General features: G+C 40.1%; 1 protein-coding gene across 8 annotated transcripts in view; it reads left to right on the top strand.

The window, feature by feature from the left end:
• MACROD2 (mono-ADP ribosylhydrolase 2) overlaps positions 1-19,130 on the top strand; it is a 1,873,143-nt gene that overhangs the window by 1,749,503 nt on the left and 104,510 nt on the right. For 3 of the 8 annotated variants that reach the window (XM_023625930.2, XM_070247519.1, XM_070247517.1), the window contains 2 exons: positions 9,338-9,400; positions 13,872-13,940. In XM_023625930.2, the coding sequence (XP_023481698.1) occupies positions 9,338-9,400; positions 13,872-13,940 (132 nt within the window). Of the gene's footprint in view, positions 1-9,337; positions 9,449-13,871; positions 13,941-19,130 lie in introns of all 8 variants that reach the window. The other 5 variants (XM_070247520.1, XM_023625929.2, XM_023625928.2 and 2 more) reach the window with 2 other exon arrangements.

The raw sequence follows: 19,130 nt of genomic DNA, 5'->3' as shown, positions 1-19,130 counted from the left end.
AAACATTTAGTTAAACAAAATCATTACTGGAATTCTGCAATGTTTAAAGAGAGAGAAAATACATACATAGAACCCTGCTGGTTTTTAGTTGTTAGGAAGCTTAGGAGTGGTGGTCAAGTTTTATCATCTACAGGATTATAATTTGAGTGAGGGCACATTTTTATTAAAAATTCATATTGAATTGTGGAAAACCTATACATTACTTTCATCCTAAACTTCAAAATTCCAAGTCAGCATCTTACAATGGTTATTTTCACCATTTAAAATAGCATGTTTCAACACTGAAGGACCAATTACTTTAGAGAGAGAAAATGGTAGAAACGTGAAAATGAAGGTGTTTACTTCCTATGATAACACGAACCTGCCTGCAACCTCAAACATATGTGTGTTTAATTGTACCCTCCCTGAGGGACACGTGCACTCAGCACATGCCCGTCTTCAATCAGTGATTTCCAAAAGAGCTGTGTGGACAAAGCAAAGTAGAGAACTGAAGCCCTTACTCAGATATTCCTCATTTAAATCAGCTCAAATACCCAACATTTATTCAGATCTACATATATGAGACAAAATTTCATATCTTTCTCTGAATAATTGTCTCTAGCCTCAATTTCACCTTGTGCAGGCAGATACATCTCATGAAACCACTCCATCCATCTTTCTTTTGTCAACTCCCAAAGGGAAAGGCGTTGTCTTCCCAATAGCCTGATTAATTCCCTCTCCACCATCTTGAACTTTGTAGGCACTCAAGAAACGTTAATTGATGACAAAGACACCTAACAGCTTTTGAATTTATTCATGGAATGATTTGTCTATTCAAAGAACATCTTTATATACTTTGTATTCTTCAACAAAAAAGCAAAACAGTGTTTCTCTTGCCAGTTCTGTGTTTAACATCTGCACAGAGCACAAAGTGTGCCTGTTTAAAACAAATGTGTAGGCACGCTGGTTATCTCAATTCAGAAACAAAATGACAATACAGAGAAATGTAGTCTTTAGAAAGAAATTTAACCTTAGGGCTTGAATTTAATGGAAAGCACAATTGCTGTTTTGTTAAAAAGAGAGAGAGAGAGACTACAGAAATCTCATTGTAAAGCTATTATGCTAACTTTATTTTGGTCATAATTTTCCCAGTTATGGTATAGAAACCGGGTTGTGTTCATACCTGAAAGCCAGTATAATTTATGGTCAATTCACCAACATAGGTCGACTAGTAGAATAACCATCAGCATCGGCCTAAGCTTACTTCTAACCCTAGTTGCACTATGAAGTCACTGGAAGAATTTAGGAAAGTTGCTTAATTCCCATTTGTTGGTTTTCTAATCTTTTTTTAAAAATGCCACATTAATATATTTCTTATTACCGTGGTTCCTTAATGGTTATTGATTGTGTGCAGGGTGCTTTGTATCTCTGCGAGGCACTGCAACTTCCCCAGGGAAGACTGTGCTAATGAATAGTGTTTGTAGAGTACTTGGAAATCCTTGGATTAAAAACTAACTGTATCAGAGTAAAAGTATTTGTATTAACATGCCATATGGGAGAACCATATGTTATCTATTAAGAGAGTATGTGTGATATTGAAAACAGCTCTCTGGTGCATTGCCTTGTGCTATTTTTATACCAAGATATGCCACAGCAAGTTTTGGTATGCCAGGGTGGTACCTTCAATGTGGAAATGCTACCAAGTTCAATCCTTCAGTAGATACTTGTTGAGTTTCTTATTGAACACTCGGTGGTCTACTTACCATCGTACAAAATATATGGAAGGGACAGTTGGGTGTTACAGCCCTAGGTGTTTCCTTTCATTGAACACACGCCACTCTGAGGTCTCCCTTAACAGACACATATGCTTTAAAAATAACAGGTTCAATTATTTCCTCTTCCCTCGGCATGGACAAGTATGCTGTTTTGGGGCATTCTTAGAAAGAGAGAGGACCAAGATGATTGTCTTCTCTGTCTTATGATTGAAGACGATCCATGGGTCTTACATACTCTCTGTGAATGGGGCATGGTTGTAATACTATTTGCGTTTATTTTGAGTGGAACTGATACTGCCAGCCAGGAGAGCATGGCTCAGTGTTTCCCCCAAATGGACTATGCATGCCCACCATCTTCCCAGGAGGTTCTAAGTCATCACTCTGGGTAACTACATTGTAACAAGTTCCACATATAATCTCCCCTGGCTGGGGAAGAGATTCCTTCTCTAAGGTAACTGCTCCAGTAAGAAGACACAATGGTGACAGGTGGAGTATTGTGACAAGAGTCTGGGCTCTGTGTCTGCCCCACATGGTGTGTGAACCACACATTTCATAAGTAAACTGATGTTCTTGGAATAGATAATTTTTGTTTTGTTTTGTTTTGTTTTTCCTAATTAACTTGTGAACTACCCATGTAAGTCCAGGTAAGGGAAGAAAATATTTCTCTAATTCATAAATATTGATTGAACACCTGCCATGTGCTCATTCTAGGTACTGAAGAGACATAGGCAAGGGATTTTGTTTCATTGGTGGAGCTTACAGTCAAGTGGAGGCAGATATACATAAACAATGGGCATACTACATACCTAAACTATATATTAGAAGATGCTAGATGATTGAAAAGAACAAAAATAAGAAGTAAATCAGGATAAGGAGGATGGGGTGTTTGGGGCTGGGGAGATGTTACACTTTTAAGTGGAGTGTTCAGCATCGAAAAGAGGACATTTGAGCAAAGACGCGAAGGACCTGGAGGGAAAGCAGTCCAAGCAGAGGCGATGGGCAGTACAAAGACGGGGAGAAGACATCCTAGTGTGCTGGAGGAACGGCACCGGGGCCTGTGAGGCTGGAGCAGAGTGAGGCAGGAGGAGACTAGAAAGAAGTCAGGCAGGAAAACAATAGGGGTCTCCAGCACACAGGGCCTTGTTGCCTTTTATTTTTTAAAAATGCACTTTAGAGCATTTAAGCAGGGGAATGGTATGATCTGACTTACATTTTAAAGCAAACCTTGGGCTTCTGGGTTGAGAACAGACTTTGAGAATAAGAGCTGAAGCAACAAACATGTTGGGAAGCCACTGCCGAATCCCAGGAGAGAGGGGATGGAGGCTGGCCCAGGGCGGTGGTGAAAGCTGATGGACTCCACCGTCTTGTGCTCCCTACATGTCACCACATTTGATTTTTAGGAATATTATTTTTGATCTGAGAGACATGACATTTTAAAACGAATGCATAATTTAATGAGGTTCAATCAGAGGCTCAGATAGATAAGGTACAGTTTCTACATTGAGAACTGAAATATAATTCAAGCAAAAAATATTACTGCTTAGGGGGAAACGAAGTTTCTGTCTCATTCCCTTGACAAGTTTTTATGGAGCCCCTAATGGATTTTAGGCATCATGCTGGGTGCTGTGGACACCACAGGAACAACAAGGGCATCTCTCTCAGCAGGGGACTTACAATTTAGCTGTGCAGAGTCAGAAGAGGTCAGAGGAATCTGCAAGGCAAGAAAGAGCCACCTCAGGCTTTGGCATAAACGGGACATGAGCTTAAATCCCAGCTCTGCCGCTAATTGTGGGAATTCGGTAAGTTACTTGACCCCCCACGACCTTGATTTCTTCATCTATAAAAATGTAGATAAAAGTCTAACTCAGTGGGACTATTGTGGGCTTCACGGTAAGGGGTGCGAGGTGCGTAAACATGTGAGTGCCAGGGGCCAGGGAGGCGCCTAGGAAGCAGCAGCTGCAGCTCTTGTTAGATGCTGACTACTCAACTGCGCAGCTCCTTTGACCACACTGAAAGGCGCACAGTAGGCTTTTCATTAGAATAACAAGGCAGTCAACTCAGGAACTTGCTTTTCTGAGATCAATTTATTAAAATCAACAACTGATAACACCTACAGAACAAAAGATTTAAATGTTTGAAACTAACTTTCCCTCCCTCCTTCCTCCTTCCTCCTTTCCTTCTTTCCTTTCTTCCTTCCTGAAGCCCTTAAGTAGGCTGAGCAAGGTAGGAGTTCACAGTGAAGGAGGTCTGGAGCAGGGTGGCAGACACCCAGCACAGAGTTCAGGAAGAGTCAGGGGTCGTGTCTGTCTCAGGTTAAAGGAGACTAAAGAGACATGACAGCTAAATGCAGTGTATGATCCTAGGCTGCTGTGAAAGATATTACTGGAAAATTGGCAAAACTTGACTGTGGTCTGTGGCTTAGATAGTAGGAATGTCATCAGTGCTAATCTCCTGATCTTGATGGTTGCATTGTGGTTATGGAGGAGAATGTCCTTGTTTGTAGAAAATATGCACTAAAGTATTCAGGGCCAATGGAGGTGATCAGGGAGTGATTATGTGTGCAGTTTACTCTCAAATCGTTCAGAAAAAGAAAGAAAATTTCTTGTACTGTCCTTGTAACTTTCTGTTGTTTAAAATTATTCCAAAATCAAAATATCTTTAGCATTGAAAAGACAATTGTAGCACAGCACCCACCTGGCTCAAGTGTCAGACGAGCTCGATTCTCGATTCTGGATGTTCTTAGTGTCCTATATTAATCTGTATGTGATTATAGTTTAACTCTTCAGCTATTATTATATTAAGCAGCTTTTTTCCACATTTTTGCTGACCCATAATTTAACTGTTTTACCCAGACAACAAATATTAGTTACATTTCTGGGAAGGCAATAGTGGGCTCTGGTATCAGCTGACTGCGTTGAAACCCTGCTGCCATCACATGCTAGCTGTGGGATCTTAGTCAAATTACTTAACATCTCTGTGTCTCAGTTTCGCCACCCATGAAATGTGGATAATAACACCTACCTCACTGGGTTGTCATGAGAATTAAATTTGATAAACTATGCAAAGCAGTTAGACAATGAGGAGAATTTAGCCGACATATAATAAACGTTAACTGGTATGAACTGGTATTATCCTGCTGCCCACATTGCTCTATTAAATAAAACATAAACATCGTTGGTGGCAGTGCACACTCTTTGAGAGCATTCCTCCCTCATATAAGCTGAATTTATTTTTTGAGTGTGTATCTTCTAGAGAATTTCAAAATGTGTGAGATGAGAATGTAGCTGGATGGCATCACGCAAAATTAAAGGTGGAATTCCTCATAAATGAAAGAGTCCTAAAAAATAGCCAACCCTTCCTGACCTGAGAAAAATTAATATACCATTTGTAGTAATCAGCTATTGTCAAAATAATGCTGTGTAACAAATCACCCCAAAATGCATTACCTTACAACAAAAATATTTGTTCTCGTGCTCACAGGTTTGCAAGTTGACTATAGTTCACCTGATGTAGGGTACGTTCAACTGGGCAGTTCTGTTTCAAGCTGTGAGTTGCCTAGGCTTGGCTTCAGATTGTGGCTTGGGTTCAAGTCTGCTCCATGTGTCTCTCATCCTCTTTAAACCAGTGTCTGAGAGGCATTTCTTGTCGTGACAAATGTTAGGAGCACAAGCACCGAGTCCAATTATGCAGCACGTGTAAGCCCTTTGCTCACATTGCCTCCACTAGCATTTCATTAGCCAAATTAAGTCACCTGGTCAAGTCTAGCGTCAGTGGGGTGGGAAATATTCTCCTGCCCACAGTGGGAGGACACTGAGGTGTATAATCTGTTACAGGGGCCTGAAGAATTAGGACCAATGATCCAATCTGCAAAGCACTGTATTTGATTTGCCTATGCTCTGTCCGTGTCCAGAAATCCTTGGGACCTTTGTAAGAAACGGTAATAGTATCCCAGCTGGCAGTTGTTTCCCCAGTAGCCAAGATGGATTCGCTCTGATTTACTTCCCTTTTCCCTTCCCATTCCCATGCACAGTTCACAAAAGGAACTACAAATATCAGGATAGCAGTTTGTGGCCATGGCATTGGCATTCCGCCCTTGTGAAAGTCTTCCATGTGGGATCAAAGATGGGCCGCACTCTTACTGTCATGCGAGCAACGCTGCATTGCTTACACTTTCATGAATTCACTTGAGAGCAGGAATCTTATTATTTCTGCAAAATTCCTGAAATATCCTTTCATAGTAGTTCATGCTCAATAGACATGGATTGAAAGAGCGGGGCGCAGGGTACCAATACTAGAGAAACACAAATGGTGCAACCACTGGAATTCTCACAGGTTACTGCACTTTTTGGCACAAGAAAGTAAAGTATTACGTGACACTCAACATGAAGGCTGTGGAAATTTATTATCTGAAGTAAATATGTGATCTTAAAGGTATATTAACTAAGAGAATTTAGCTTCTGTGTCATACTTTTTAAGCTTACAAAATAGCCCGTCACTTCCCTGTATTTCTTCATGTTTATTGTAAGCCTTTTAAATCTCTTCTAAAAACTGCAAGTTTACATTCCCCAGTCTACTTAACTTTTTATTGTTTGTGTGCTTCCTGTGAAGACAGCCAGACAGACAAGGCTGATGAGAGGAAGCTTGTGCTTATCAAATACTTACTGGTAACCGTGTAATGGGAGTTTTTTTCGTACCAGCGGAAGCCCACTATTTCACCTAAGAACTCACCCATCTGAGGAATTTTAAATGGATGGAAAGTTATAAGCTAGCTAAAATGTCCTTCTGAAGGAGTGAAATGAATGCTAATCTAATTGCTGGAGAATGCATCAGCTGGGCTTTGAGATAAGACCTCTACGCTGGTTCCCCCTGCTGGATTTGAGGACGCACTGTGTTTAGAAATTGATGAAAGCAAAATACCTAAACCTTTTCATTTGAGGGCATGTTACTCAAATGGCAAATCCAGCATTCTTCTAGAATGCATTTACTCCACTATAAACATGCCAAGCATTTCCTGAGTTTGCTTCCCAAGTGCAGAAATACTGCAATGAGAACACTGCGCAGCCGAGACTCAAAGTGGAAAACACAAGCCTGCCACTGGGGCGGCTGCGTTAGGGAGCAGGACGGCAAGCATGCGGGTAAGGGTAAAAACCCAGTAGAAGTAGATTAGGAAAACAGCCAGACTGGTTTTATTATTATAAAGCTGCACTTGGGGGTCTGACCATGAATTTCCTTTTCCTGCGTTTAGAACTGCTGGAACCAATTCCTCACCTTCCTGTGACTTAATTGTTTCTCTTTCCCTTCTCATCTTCCTCTCTTCACAAGGGAGCTTTTTACCCCTACTCCACAGGAGATGTGGCAACCAGACTAATTTTACAGGCAGCCTGTCACTGCAGACTTCAAGCCTATTGTGAAATATGTGTGAAAAGGTCTGTCTGTGGGGAGAGAGAAAAAAGCTGGCAGATTTTTCCTGCTTGACGCTGAGTCAATTTGGTGGGAGGAAAGGGGCACATACTGATGCATGTTTTTGACAATTATTCCGCACCGGCTTAGCCTGGTTAAGGAGCAGAAGCAGCAGTCATGGCTGTTTCCTTCCTAGAGCAAAGCCAATGGCGTCGCCTCCTCGGAGGACCAGAACAAAGAAAATGTCAGATCATCATGTGGTATTTGTAAATATGCCATTTGGAACACTGGATTTAGCTAGCTACAGAGCGGCCCCAGGTTCTCATATTAAAAGTTATACTGTGTCCCCTCTGACAAATGGTGCAGTGCTGGGCAGAGGGAATTCTAAATATACTAATATATTCATTGATAGCATTCCTTCCCCACTTCAGAGTGTCACTCTTTTTAGTTTATTTATTTATTTTGTCATTCTATTATGAGCTTTTTATTTCATTTTATGTCAATCCCAGATGTTTTCTCCTCTGCCTCTCTCCAATAGGTTCTTTGTTAGAGCCGCTTGGTGAAATGTTTCTCCGTTGCTTCTGAGCCTCCTGTTTAGTTCAGGGGAGGATTCCCCAACCTCTTGCCTCTGGATTAAGAGCTGGTAGTAGTAGCAGATAGTGGGCCAAAGCACTCAAGCCAAACAAGGTTAAGTGATCTGAGCCTGGTTGTTGGTGGGCAATTTTTTTTTTTTTAAAGATTTTATTTTTTCCTTTTTCTCCCCAAAGCCCCCCCGGTACATAGTTGTGTATTCTTCGTTGTGGGTTCTTCTAGTTGTGGCATGTGGGACGCCGCCTCAGCGTGGTCTGATGAGCAGTGCCATGTCCGCGCCCAGGATTCGAACCAAAGAAACAATGGGCCGCCTGCAGCGGAGCGCGCGAACTTAACCACTCGGCCACGGGGCCAGCCCCTGTTGGTGGAGAATTTTTAAAGGGCTTTGCTGGGCGACTCTTCTGCTCCTTGTGGCATTGGCTGAGGTCATCGTTTGGCTGCATTCAGCGGGCAGCTGGGCTCAATTGGCAGGTTTAGGAGGCTTTACCCACATGTCTGGCTCCTCGCTGCTCTGCCACATGGCCCTACTATCTCTCCACGTGCCTGTCTCCATTTGGAGCATCTTTACGGCGTGATGGCTGGCTCTCCAGAGGGAGAAAGTGGAAGCTGCTAATCCTGAGGCCTTAGCATGGAGGGCCCAGAACGTCACTTCCACATTTCACTGGTCTAAACAAGTCACAGAACCAATCTGTATTCAAAGAAAAGACAGAGAGATTCCACTTTTTGAGACACAAAAGATCTTGGCCATCTTTAACACATAGAAATATATGCTGGTAACTTCTGCTTTGTTTTATGTACTTTAACTATATGTTTTATATTTTGTTCCTGTGTCCTTACATAAATTTATTGGTTTTTTTTTTTTTATTTTCAAAACAAAAAGAGATTTGGAAAACCTCCCAGTAATGAGTTATAAAATCATGCTTTTATTTTCCTTTGAAAAGCTTATTTTTTCTACACAAAAACCCACAGTAATATATTATACATTTTAAGCCAAAAGAAAATTTTAGCTAGTTTCTAGTATATAGCCAACATTGCACCTACCCAGTGATTTATTTTTCAAGGAGTTATGTACTATGGCATAAACTTGACTAGCATAATCTGTTCAAGACAAAATATTTCATAGCATAGATATGTCAGACTGTCATATGTAAGTTAAATAAAAATAGATACTTTTTTTGTAACATATATCAAACAGGAAAATAAAGGGCATAGAACTTAATTAACCAAGTGTCCTTACACGGTGCATATTGCTTGAGTCAAGGGAAAAGAGCAGATTGAAATTAAAATCTGTATTGCCTTTTGGGAAATGCTGTGCAAGGAGAGAGATGTTACTAGGTCTGCTGAGTGAATTTCGTTTACTGCAGTTCAGCATTTCATCAAGCAAATCGTGTGAGAAGGGACGAGTATAAATTTGCCTATTTATGTAGATAATTTTTCTGTTTCATGCTCCTGATTCATCTCTCTGCCTTGCTTTATGGGGAGTCACGCTACATTGGTTCCAATTAATTTCACTGCTGCATATTAGCCATAAAGAGATATTTCATAAATTGACTTGATGTGTTTTTTTTTTTCCTCTGTGGTTTTCTTGAAAGATGAGAACGGTCCAGAGGAAAAACACAGTGTGGAAGAAATGGAAGGGCAGAGCCGAGAAGCAGGTGGGCTCAGGTTTCTTTTGAGGAGTCTCCTAAGCCTCGTCTACAGAGGTGAACAAGGACTTTACTCAGTGCTGTTTTCTGAAAATTTCTGAATTTCCTTTTCACCAGCTTAACTTCCGTGTTCATTCAGGTCTTCCTCAGGAAGCCACCAACTCTATTAATTACGAGTGACAAGGCTTCCGGTCAGAAGGGTACATTTCCACGTCTCATTGCCCAACTCCGCTTTTCTTCCATGCAGTAACAGTTTGCTTAGCAATGCTCTAAGAGGGCCCAGCTGAGGGTGGCAATGCCAAGTCAGAGACTGGCTGACAGGATAGGTCAAAATCAGCAGATTTCGGTACTGTGTGGGAGGTTCCCCTTCTGGCCTCCTGACTCCATTTTAAATGAGGTTTCCCTTTATTAATTATCACTCTATTAATAAAAATATAAATGCAGGAAATTTAAAAAAAAATCAGCAGATTTCGTTTGGAAATGGAAATTGTTTAAAGAAAATAAATAGGAGGCTTTCCCTTCACAATTAGTGGAATGTTCTTTACTGTTTTGCATTACATTTTGAAGAGTCATGCTTCTAGTTATTTCTTTGCATGTCATAAGACATGGTGTCACGGAGCCTGACTACCCCATACGCAGAACTAATGGGAAGTCCACAGCCTTCCTGACAAGGCCTCTGTTCACTAAAGAATAGATGTGTCAATTGAATGGTTATAGATTCTCTCCTGTAGATTACAAATTGAACATTTTTAAATAAAATAGCACTTAAGACTCAAAAGAGATTGTCACCACCTTCAATTTATCATCTCTTCCTACCCATTTTTGTACTCAGGCACGTTCTTGGAAAGAATAATAGGCACAGTTACGCAGTTATCAACATAACCACCAAAATAAAAGTATCCTTCTTCCCTTTAGTTTTCAAATCATTCTCCCAGTTCTAATGAGCTCCATGGAGGGGCATTTTTTTAAACAGTGGGCTCTGTCTAATGTGTACCAGGCACGTCCTAAGCCATATGCTGAACTTTTGGAAATAAACCAGGTGGTGGGATAAGTTTTTCACTGAAGACTTCCTACATTAACCTTGGAACTTTTGCTGGAGAACTGGAAGCTTTTATTATTAACCTGGAAGATGGAATTGAAGAAGGCCCATCAGAGAAAGCACTGAAGCAAGGCAGCAAGGACCTTGTGTACCTGCTGCCGGGTCAGCTGGCTCGCTTTGCTGAAATGCAGTCCTTGCAATGAAATGAATTTCTGATACAGCAAACTGTGGTTATCCACACCCTCCCCGCCGGCTCCTGACCCACACATCATTATGCTCCCTGGAAGATGAGTCCTATGTGAAAAGCTGTCACTGTTTTTACTGTTTGGGGCTGACAAATATTAGTCAACTAACTGCTGACAGCTGAGGCCATTCTCTAAATGCTAAGGCTTCACAGATTTTATTCACTCACTGCTCTGTCCCAAACTATCTTTATCGACATAGATTTTTCCCACTGCTGTTCATACACACACGTACACATGCACACTCACGCACACACATATATACACGCACATACATTTGCCTGTGTTTCATTTATTCATTCTTTTTCCCCTTAATCAGTTGAAAGCAGGCAGTTTCTTTTTGGATTTGGGATCATCTTGCCTGTTAGCAGAGAGTGGTAGAACGTAAGCCCTTTCCAACACCTCTTGGATCGATAGCATTATCCCCACTATATGGGTACCTCTCAATGTAAAGCAGAGACCAAAATGCACGCCTGAGGGGCTCCTCGTGCTCTTCCAGGTGAGCCGCCTGGCTGGCATGGAGTCCAATGGCAGGATTCAGCTATGATCCTGGCCAGTGTCGACATACATTGTTATGTCCACTCCGCTCATTTGATCACCTCTCTAATTCAAGTGCAGAGAAATTAAAGATGAAGTTCTGGTTATTAAAGCCTTTTTGATATACTGTTATTCTTCCACACTAAAAATACCTACTTTTCATTCAATATCTTTTCCAGCTTTGATTTTGATTGTACAACTCCACAGCCCTCCTCCACATCATGAAAAAAACGCAATCTCAAACCAGCACAATCCAGCAGTTTTGATTGCTGTTAAGATCAAATCCAATCAAAGTTGTAGATAATATTCCACAAACAGTCATTTAACAAATATATATCAAGGGTTTACTGTGATCCAGGCACTGTTCTGGGCACTGGCATACAGCAGTAAACAGTAAAGACAATATCCTTGCTTCCTTGAAGCTTATATTCTGATCAAGGTATCCAAAAATAAACAATAAACAAAAAAGTATAAGGTAGTGATAAATTCCTTGCAGAGAAATGAGGTAATGTAGAAAGAATACTGAGAAGGCAACTCCCCACTGGCTGGATTTGGGGACAACTCCCTGAGGAAGCCATAATTAAAATGAGATCTAAATGATGAGATGGTGGAAGAGCAGTCAAATGGAGGGAACAGATAAGGCAAATGCCTCTAGGCCAACTTAGGCTTAGCTTGTTGGAGAAAGAAGGCCAGAGTGGCTGGAGCATGGTAGACTAGAGGGAACATGGTATAAGATTTGGTAAGAGATCATAGGACCAAATTATGTCTGATTGTGTAAGATTTGATTTTATTAGAACTACAAAGAGAAACCAGTGAAAGTTTTTAAGTAGTGGAGAGACATAATCTCTGTTTTAACAAGCTCACTTTGCCTGTGAGTAAAAATGGGTCAAAAGAGCCAGAGTAAGACCAGTGAGAAGGCTACAGCAGGAAAGCAACGATGGTGGTTTCTGGAAATGTAGACAAAATGGACTGATTTGTGTTACATTCCAGAGATAGAGGTAATAAATGTGCTGATGGATCAGATATGAGGTATGGGAGGAAAAGGAACTCAGGATAAATCCTAGGTTTTTAGCATCAGTAACTATGAGGATGATGGTACCACTTACCAATATATGGAAGACTGGCCACAGGGAAGTTTTTGTTGAGAACGTTAATACTTCAGTTTTGGATTATAAATTTGAGAGGACTCTTAGCTGTACAGGATGTCAAGAAACCAGTTAGATACATGAGTCTGGATTTCTAGAGAGGAGTGGACCAGAGTTACAGGTTTGAGAGTCACTGGCATATAAGTGGTATTTAAAACCATGGATGAGATTCACTAGAGAAAAAATGTAAGTAAAGAGAACAATGGGGCCTGGGACACCATGATGTCTAGATATGTGGCAACAGGGGAGAAAGAGCAGCCACAAGATGAAAGTGTTTCAGAAATAACAGAGTAAAGACTCTGTGAAATGCCACTGAGAAATGAAGTAAGAGAAGAGAAGTGGCCACTGGATTGTCAAAGGGAGGTCACTGGCACCTGTGATAAGCGAATTCTTGGAGGAGTATTGAAGCCAATGGGGGTGAGTTATGGAGGGAATGCAAAGTGAGGAAGCAGAGGAGAATAACAGAGACTGCTCTTCCAAGGAGTTTTGCCGTGATGGAAAGTAGAGAAGTGGGAAGATTGACATCAAAGGAACGTTATTAGTTTGTTCTTCTTCTTTTTTTTGAATGGAAGATTTTCACCTAACAGAAGAAAGTCAGTCACCATCTCCAATTATCCCCTTACTAAAAATTTTACTCTCTGTTCTAATAGAGACATGACCTAAACATAATAGTCATATACATTATGGACAAGAGTATGCTAGAAAATATGTGATTTGACCTTAAGTGTGTGTTAGTTATCTTGCATGCATGAGTTATCTTTAGTTCCATGACCCTGTTACTGCATGAAAAAAACATTCATTTATTTTCCAATTGTCAAGTATTAACCATTATAAATGCTTTTGATATGTTAGTAAGTTACTTTTCTATTATCCTGGAGGTCAAATGTGAGTGGAGTCACTCTGGTGCCAAAGATACTGAGAAGAAAGATCAACTCTGACGAGGTTAATTGCTGTTCTAAGGGGAACAGCGACCTCCGATTCCTTAGTCCTCACTCTGTGCTTGGGTGACGTGAAATCTCCAAACGGCTTTTGGTGCTTTCCTACAAATGGTCCCCTTCTCCTGGGCCTCTGCACTGGCAGCCATCAGACATGCTCCCTGCCATTTGACAGCCTGGCATAAAGGAGAAGTATAGTGCTAAGAAAAACCAGACTTTAAAAACACACACATAAAAACACTTTGGAGAAATTTTCAAGGGTATACTTTCTTTCACAATCTGTTACTAAGAAAAATAATGTACCATTCTTCTAGAGGTGAGGAAGAAGCAGAATGCCATAGTATAAAAAGTACCAACAATTAGTATTCTTCACCAAAAGATTACATGTAGTTCATCCGGCTCTGTCTTAACTGAAGGCTTCTGTTGCACTTATAAAAGAGAGCCAAAGAACCGTTTAGTATCTTAGAGCATGAAACAGGCTCATCCTTCCTTCAGTGGAGCAGGGAGGGAGGTGCGGCCAGCTGGGAAGCTCCAGCTTGACAATGTCAACTCTGAGGCAGTGTTTCTCTTTCTGCTTTACAGATGGTGTCAACGCTGCTACTGTGCCCCGCTCTGCTTCAGAAGAGGCAGTTGAAGTCTGTAAAGACGAAGGTATGAGGCCACTTCCTACATGTAAAAATCACCAACTCTTGGAAGACCACCTGGGTTTTGTTTATATGGAAAAATAAAGTAATGAGCAAGTCTAATTCTCTTTAAGCATCTGTTTCCAACGCAATCAAATATCCCACCCACTCTGTTTTATTCCATATCTGCCCTTTTCAAAATTTATATCTACATGTACATTTGTGCCTCTGAAAAGTAACTATTTATGAAACAAGAGAATGATCAGAGAAATTATGTTTAAAGAAGATGTTTATTTGAAACACTAGAATTAGGCAGTTCTGCTGTTTACAGCTATTTGTCAGGAATAAGTTCAAAAGAGTGGCATTGGGAACTACCTACCGAGAGCTTCATTATCCAGACATAATAAGAAAGAAAATTCGTTTGAAAGGCATCCTTAGATCCTTAGAATTAAATATTTGGCAAGAGCATCATCCCTCATTCTATGGACAGCTACTAAGAGAAAATGTTACCAACCCAAGTATCTCTAGAAGAAGAAAAGAACGAAAGAAAAGTTAATTTAGGTTCTAGAAGAAAATTTGAGGGAGACATAGTGGGGACATTCATGTGCAGATTATAGAGTTTAAAAATATATATTATCTAAAGGAAAATAAAATGGTCCTCTTTTTTCCTTCTCTCTTGATTAACTGTCCCCACACAAAAAGGTAATATTATTTTATGTCTGTCATTGGTAACTACTGGCAATCCTTCTATGATTGGCAGACCAGATTGCTGTATTTGTACAAACGGACATCTTGTAAACCATGCGATCTACATGGAACTTTTGGATAAGTATGCTGAATGCATGTCTTCAGTTTGGAGTGACATGAAAACAGATCTGTACTTGATATTGATACCAGCTACTCCTTGAATCGGTGTTGAGAAAATCAAAGTGGTCTTAAAATTTTAATACTCAGCTGTTTGCATCATTCACTTCATTTCATATTGCCTGGTAAATGGATTTTTCTGAACAAGGCATCCTTGTGTACTGAGGGTAGTTAACTAAGATTGTGAATTCTGGGGCCAGATGGTTGAGGCTTAAATCCTGTCATTGCCACTCAAAGTTTGTGTAACCTTTGACAAGTAATTGAAGGGATTAACAGGTAATGACAAGTAATTAACTTTGTGCTTCAGTTTTCTACTCTGTAGAATGGGGAGAATAGTAGTATTTACCTCACAGAATACAATAATACATGTCAATTGCTCAAATGGTTAACCTGGCCTGTGTGCAGAATGGGTTTCTCAGAAGATAGACTCTGTGATGGAGATTAAGGAGCAGATATTTATTAGGGAGAGCTCTTGGAATCAATACCTGAGAGAAGAAAAGGAAGGACGTAGAACTGGGTAGAGGGAGAAGCTGAACTTCCCCTGAGAAATAAGGCATTCTCGCCAGAAGCCACAGCTGGTCTGAAGAGCGCGTGACCCTTCTGAGAAGTCCCAGTCTGATCAGAGACCTGGACTATTAGAACCTCCCGTTGGTAAGCACCTGTCGCTGGCTGCCTTGGGAAGGGGTGTGGCCTGGGTGAGGCAATTCTCTTCTGTTGAGGTAGTCCTGGAAGCTTGAGAAGCATGAGGGCTGTCTGCGGAATGAGAACAAGTCCTTGATTCCTGAAGGGGCAGCCAGGACTGAAGTGAAATGAATTCCAATGTAAAGCTGACCTGAGAAGGTATCTGTGGGTTGATACGAGTTCTGAGGTTACTGATAAAATAGGGCATGCACTTGTCTGTGGCCCAATACAGTATCCACCATACTGTTATTTTTGTGGTCCTTTTCTTGTTCATTGCCACTTTTCAAATGAATTCCTTGTCTCCTTCCTTCATACTACTCAGATACGTGTTCTGATGTCCCTAGTTTTAAAACCATTTGGTATATCTAAAAATGTAAATAATGTCAGATGTCCACATCATGTCTGATGTGAAATCATCTTACAGAGAGAAATAAACCTGACCAAGTCAGAGAGAAAAGACAGAAAGTGGTGTTCATTCTAAGAAAATAATTTTGGACATTTCAATCATTTAGCTTGAGATAAAAATTTTAAAATATCATGAAGTTGAATGGCAGAGTTTAGAAAACAAGAGAGAGAATCTAATTTAAGTGCTTCAAGCTGAGATTTTTCCTGTTGAGTTGTTTGGTTTGGAAATATCACATCTTTATAGAAACACTCTGTTTGTGATGTTTCTTGATGCTTTCAGGATCTCACACCGTTAATTGCTCATGCCAGGATCAACTTCTCAGAATAATTTTAGGATTATTTTTCCATAAAACTTTTAATGGTGGTAACTCCAATGAGTTCTGTCGTGTATCACAAATGCAACTCCCCAATAAGACTAAATATGAAGTTTTAAGAATTATACTGAAATAAACTGTTAATATCCATTAACCTCTTCATCCAGGGAGAGGAAAAGTGTTTTGAAATCCACATTAGTATGTGATCCAGTTTCAATTTAAAATAGAACAATAGGATATGATTTTTGCCTTTTCTTTCTGCAATAACATGCACAGAACACTGATTTTCATTGATTATCAGTCCAAAGCTTAGACCAATCCTCTAGTGCTTACAGAAATGCCATCTTGACTGATAGATACATAGCTTAGAATGAAAAAGAAATGAATTTGCCATTGAAATCCTCCAAGATTGAGGTCAAGTTGAGGTTAAAAGGCAGTTGTATGTGTTGAGGATTCATTTCAAGCATTCATCATTATTAGATTCATGCAGAAATATATCTCCTTGGTGACATCTGGGCTATTTATGAGTTCTGCAGTTATAAGATCACTTATAAAAATGCTTATTACCCTCTCCAGTTTAAGTGGCAGAACATTTTTGCTGACCAAAGGTCCTGAAGGAGCCCTTGCTCTCTTGCTTTTGTTTCCAGACTTTGATACTGACCCAGTACCTTCTTCTTGGGTTTTAGAATCACCAATATTATGGACGGGCCTTTTTTTTTTTCCTCTTTCCAATATAATTCCCAAAGATTTTGAGACCCATCAGTTATTTCCCGATTTTCTTGTTGGTTGGCTGGCTTTACATTTGTTATAACTTTTGTTTCCACATGAAAGTAGTGTCTTATAGAGTGCAAGGATTGAAAACAAGCAAACAAAAATGAGCTGGCTAACATCATTTGGTTGGGAGATAAGATCTTTTGAAAATTGAAACAGGCATGTGAAAGTTGAAGAATTTTAAGAGGAAGTGTGTTCTAGGGTGTCTTTTATACCAGGGATTGTGTTCAAATGTTCTAGACATATTTCCCACTGGGTACCGAGAATGGATGCTTATTGCCCATCTACCCCACATAACTGCTAACAGTGCAATCTGCTAACAGAAGGAGGTACAACTGATTGGCTTACAGATCAAGAGCTAGATTGTGAGCTATAGACTGAAGACACCTGTTCCAGGTTGACTCATTACAGCCCTTGGGTGGGCAGGAGTTGAGTTGGGAGGGTGAGACATGAGGAGAGGAATGCTGATGAATAATTCATCCACACAGTGGGTGCAGGCTAAGGATGCAGCAGCCAGGACTGAACTGAAATGAATTCCAAGGTAGAGCTGACCTGAGAAGATATCTGTGGAACGATAGGAGTTCTGAGGTTATTTATAAAATAGGGTATGCACTTACCTATTAAAGAATTTCTTCCTCTACTGCTAAAAATACTCTATTTATTTAATGGTGGTTTGCACTTTAAGGAAAAACAAACCCAGGGGTACAAATGTTAAGGCTATTTAAGCTAACAATTATAGAGGCAATAAGATGACGGAGAGAATAAACACAGGAATAAAATTCATATTAGGAATATCTTGTACTCTGGTTGAAACTGCTGCAAAGTTATTATTATTATTATTATTATTATTTAAGATATAGTCAATCTCCTTAATTCAAGGAGAACTTTCTGTTCTAGTTGTCTCAACACTCTTAATAGCTAATCATCCCTCACAGCCAAAGCCAAGGCCAGGGCACCTTACTGGGGGGAAAAAAGTTCTGTTTAAGTACATCCTGATTCTCCTGTCTTATTATTTAATCAGGACCTAATTTGAATTTGAAGGTCAACTAGCCCAAATCATATGCTCATTAATATTAAAAGCAAAATAAATTAATACTCAGGTACATGCACACCCGAGCTTGTATTCCTTTGGAGCTCTGTGTAAGTCACATCATTGTTGCTTGGTATTTATGAAGTGGGATGTCGCCTGGCAAAAGATTTCTTAACCTTTACTCTAGTTTCAAACCTCCTAGAAGTCAAATTTCTGTAGAAAACTAAAACAAGAGTTAGCCTCACCAAAGAAAGCAAAAGAGAAAGGAAGAGGTTACCTATGAAAAAGCGGATTCAAGAGTATACAAGAAGCGAGTATAAATGCTCCCAACCATTGGTCACTGTAAGCCTGGGCTGGTGGTGTGGGCTCCGACTGGCTCTGAGCAGTGTTTTTTTACCTTGTCTAAATCGTTGGGGTGAAAGAAAACATTGGGACACCCATGAAATTCCCCTCAGACTTCTCCAGTCTCATTTTTCTTAGTCCTTATCCTATAGGTGTCCACCACCCCCTACTAAGTGTCCTTCCCACTACCCAGCATGGTGGGACAGAGCTATCTGCTGGCCTGGATCTGCACTGATAGATCGTCTGGATACACTGTTACAACCCTGAGTTCTCACCCTTGGATTTTAAGAGTCTAAAGTGTGGAATGAAAGCCGCTGCCCTCTGGCAGATCAGTGAAGGGGAAAGAACTAAGATATATGGAGTGTCTCCTGTACTCAATGCTTTACATTGACGTACAATTTATTTTTCATTGCATAAAAGGGTAACCCGAGACTCAGGAAGGAGAAAGAGAAAGGTGTGTGGAGGGGTGGGGAGAGGAGAGCTGCTTTGTTAGTCTTGACTCCCATAGCTAATACTACACGAGCTTACTGAATCCTAGTATTTTATTCTATTTTTGATATAACAATTATTTTTCTTTCATAAGGATAATACTTATTTATTGTAAAATATATTAAAATGCAGAAAAATATAAAAGGTAAAAGCATATGATCATTTTCCCTTTAAGGATTGAATTGTAAAAAAAAGTCTTTAATCTGTTTTTATAGTTAACAGTATACCATGAAGATTTCTCATGTCTTTAAAGGTTCCTCAAAGGCATGAATTTTATTGGAGACATAATATTTCCTCATATGGTTACCTGGTTTTTCACATG

Source organism: Equus caballus, chromosome 22 (genome assembly GCF_041296265.1).
Source record: "Equus caballus isolate H_3958 breed thoroughbred chromosome 22, TB-T2T, whole genome shotgun sequence".
Lineage (NCBI taxonomy): Eukaryota > Metazoa > Chordata > Mammalia > Perissodactyla > Equidae > Equus > Equus caballus.
Note: the sequence above shows the minus strand (reverse complement) of the source record. Positions and strands in the feature narration are given on the sequence as shown.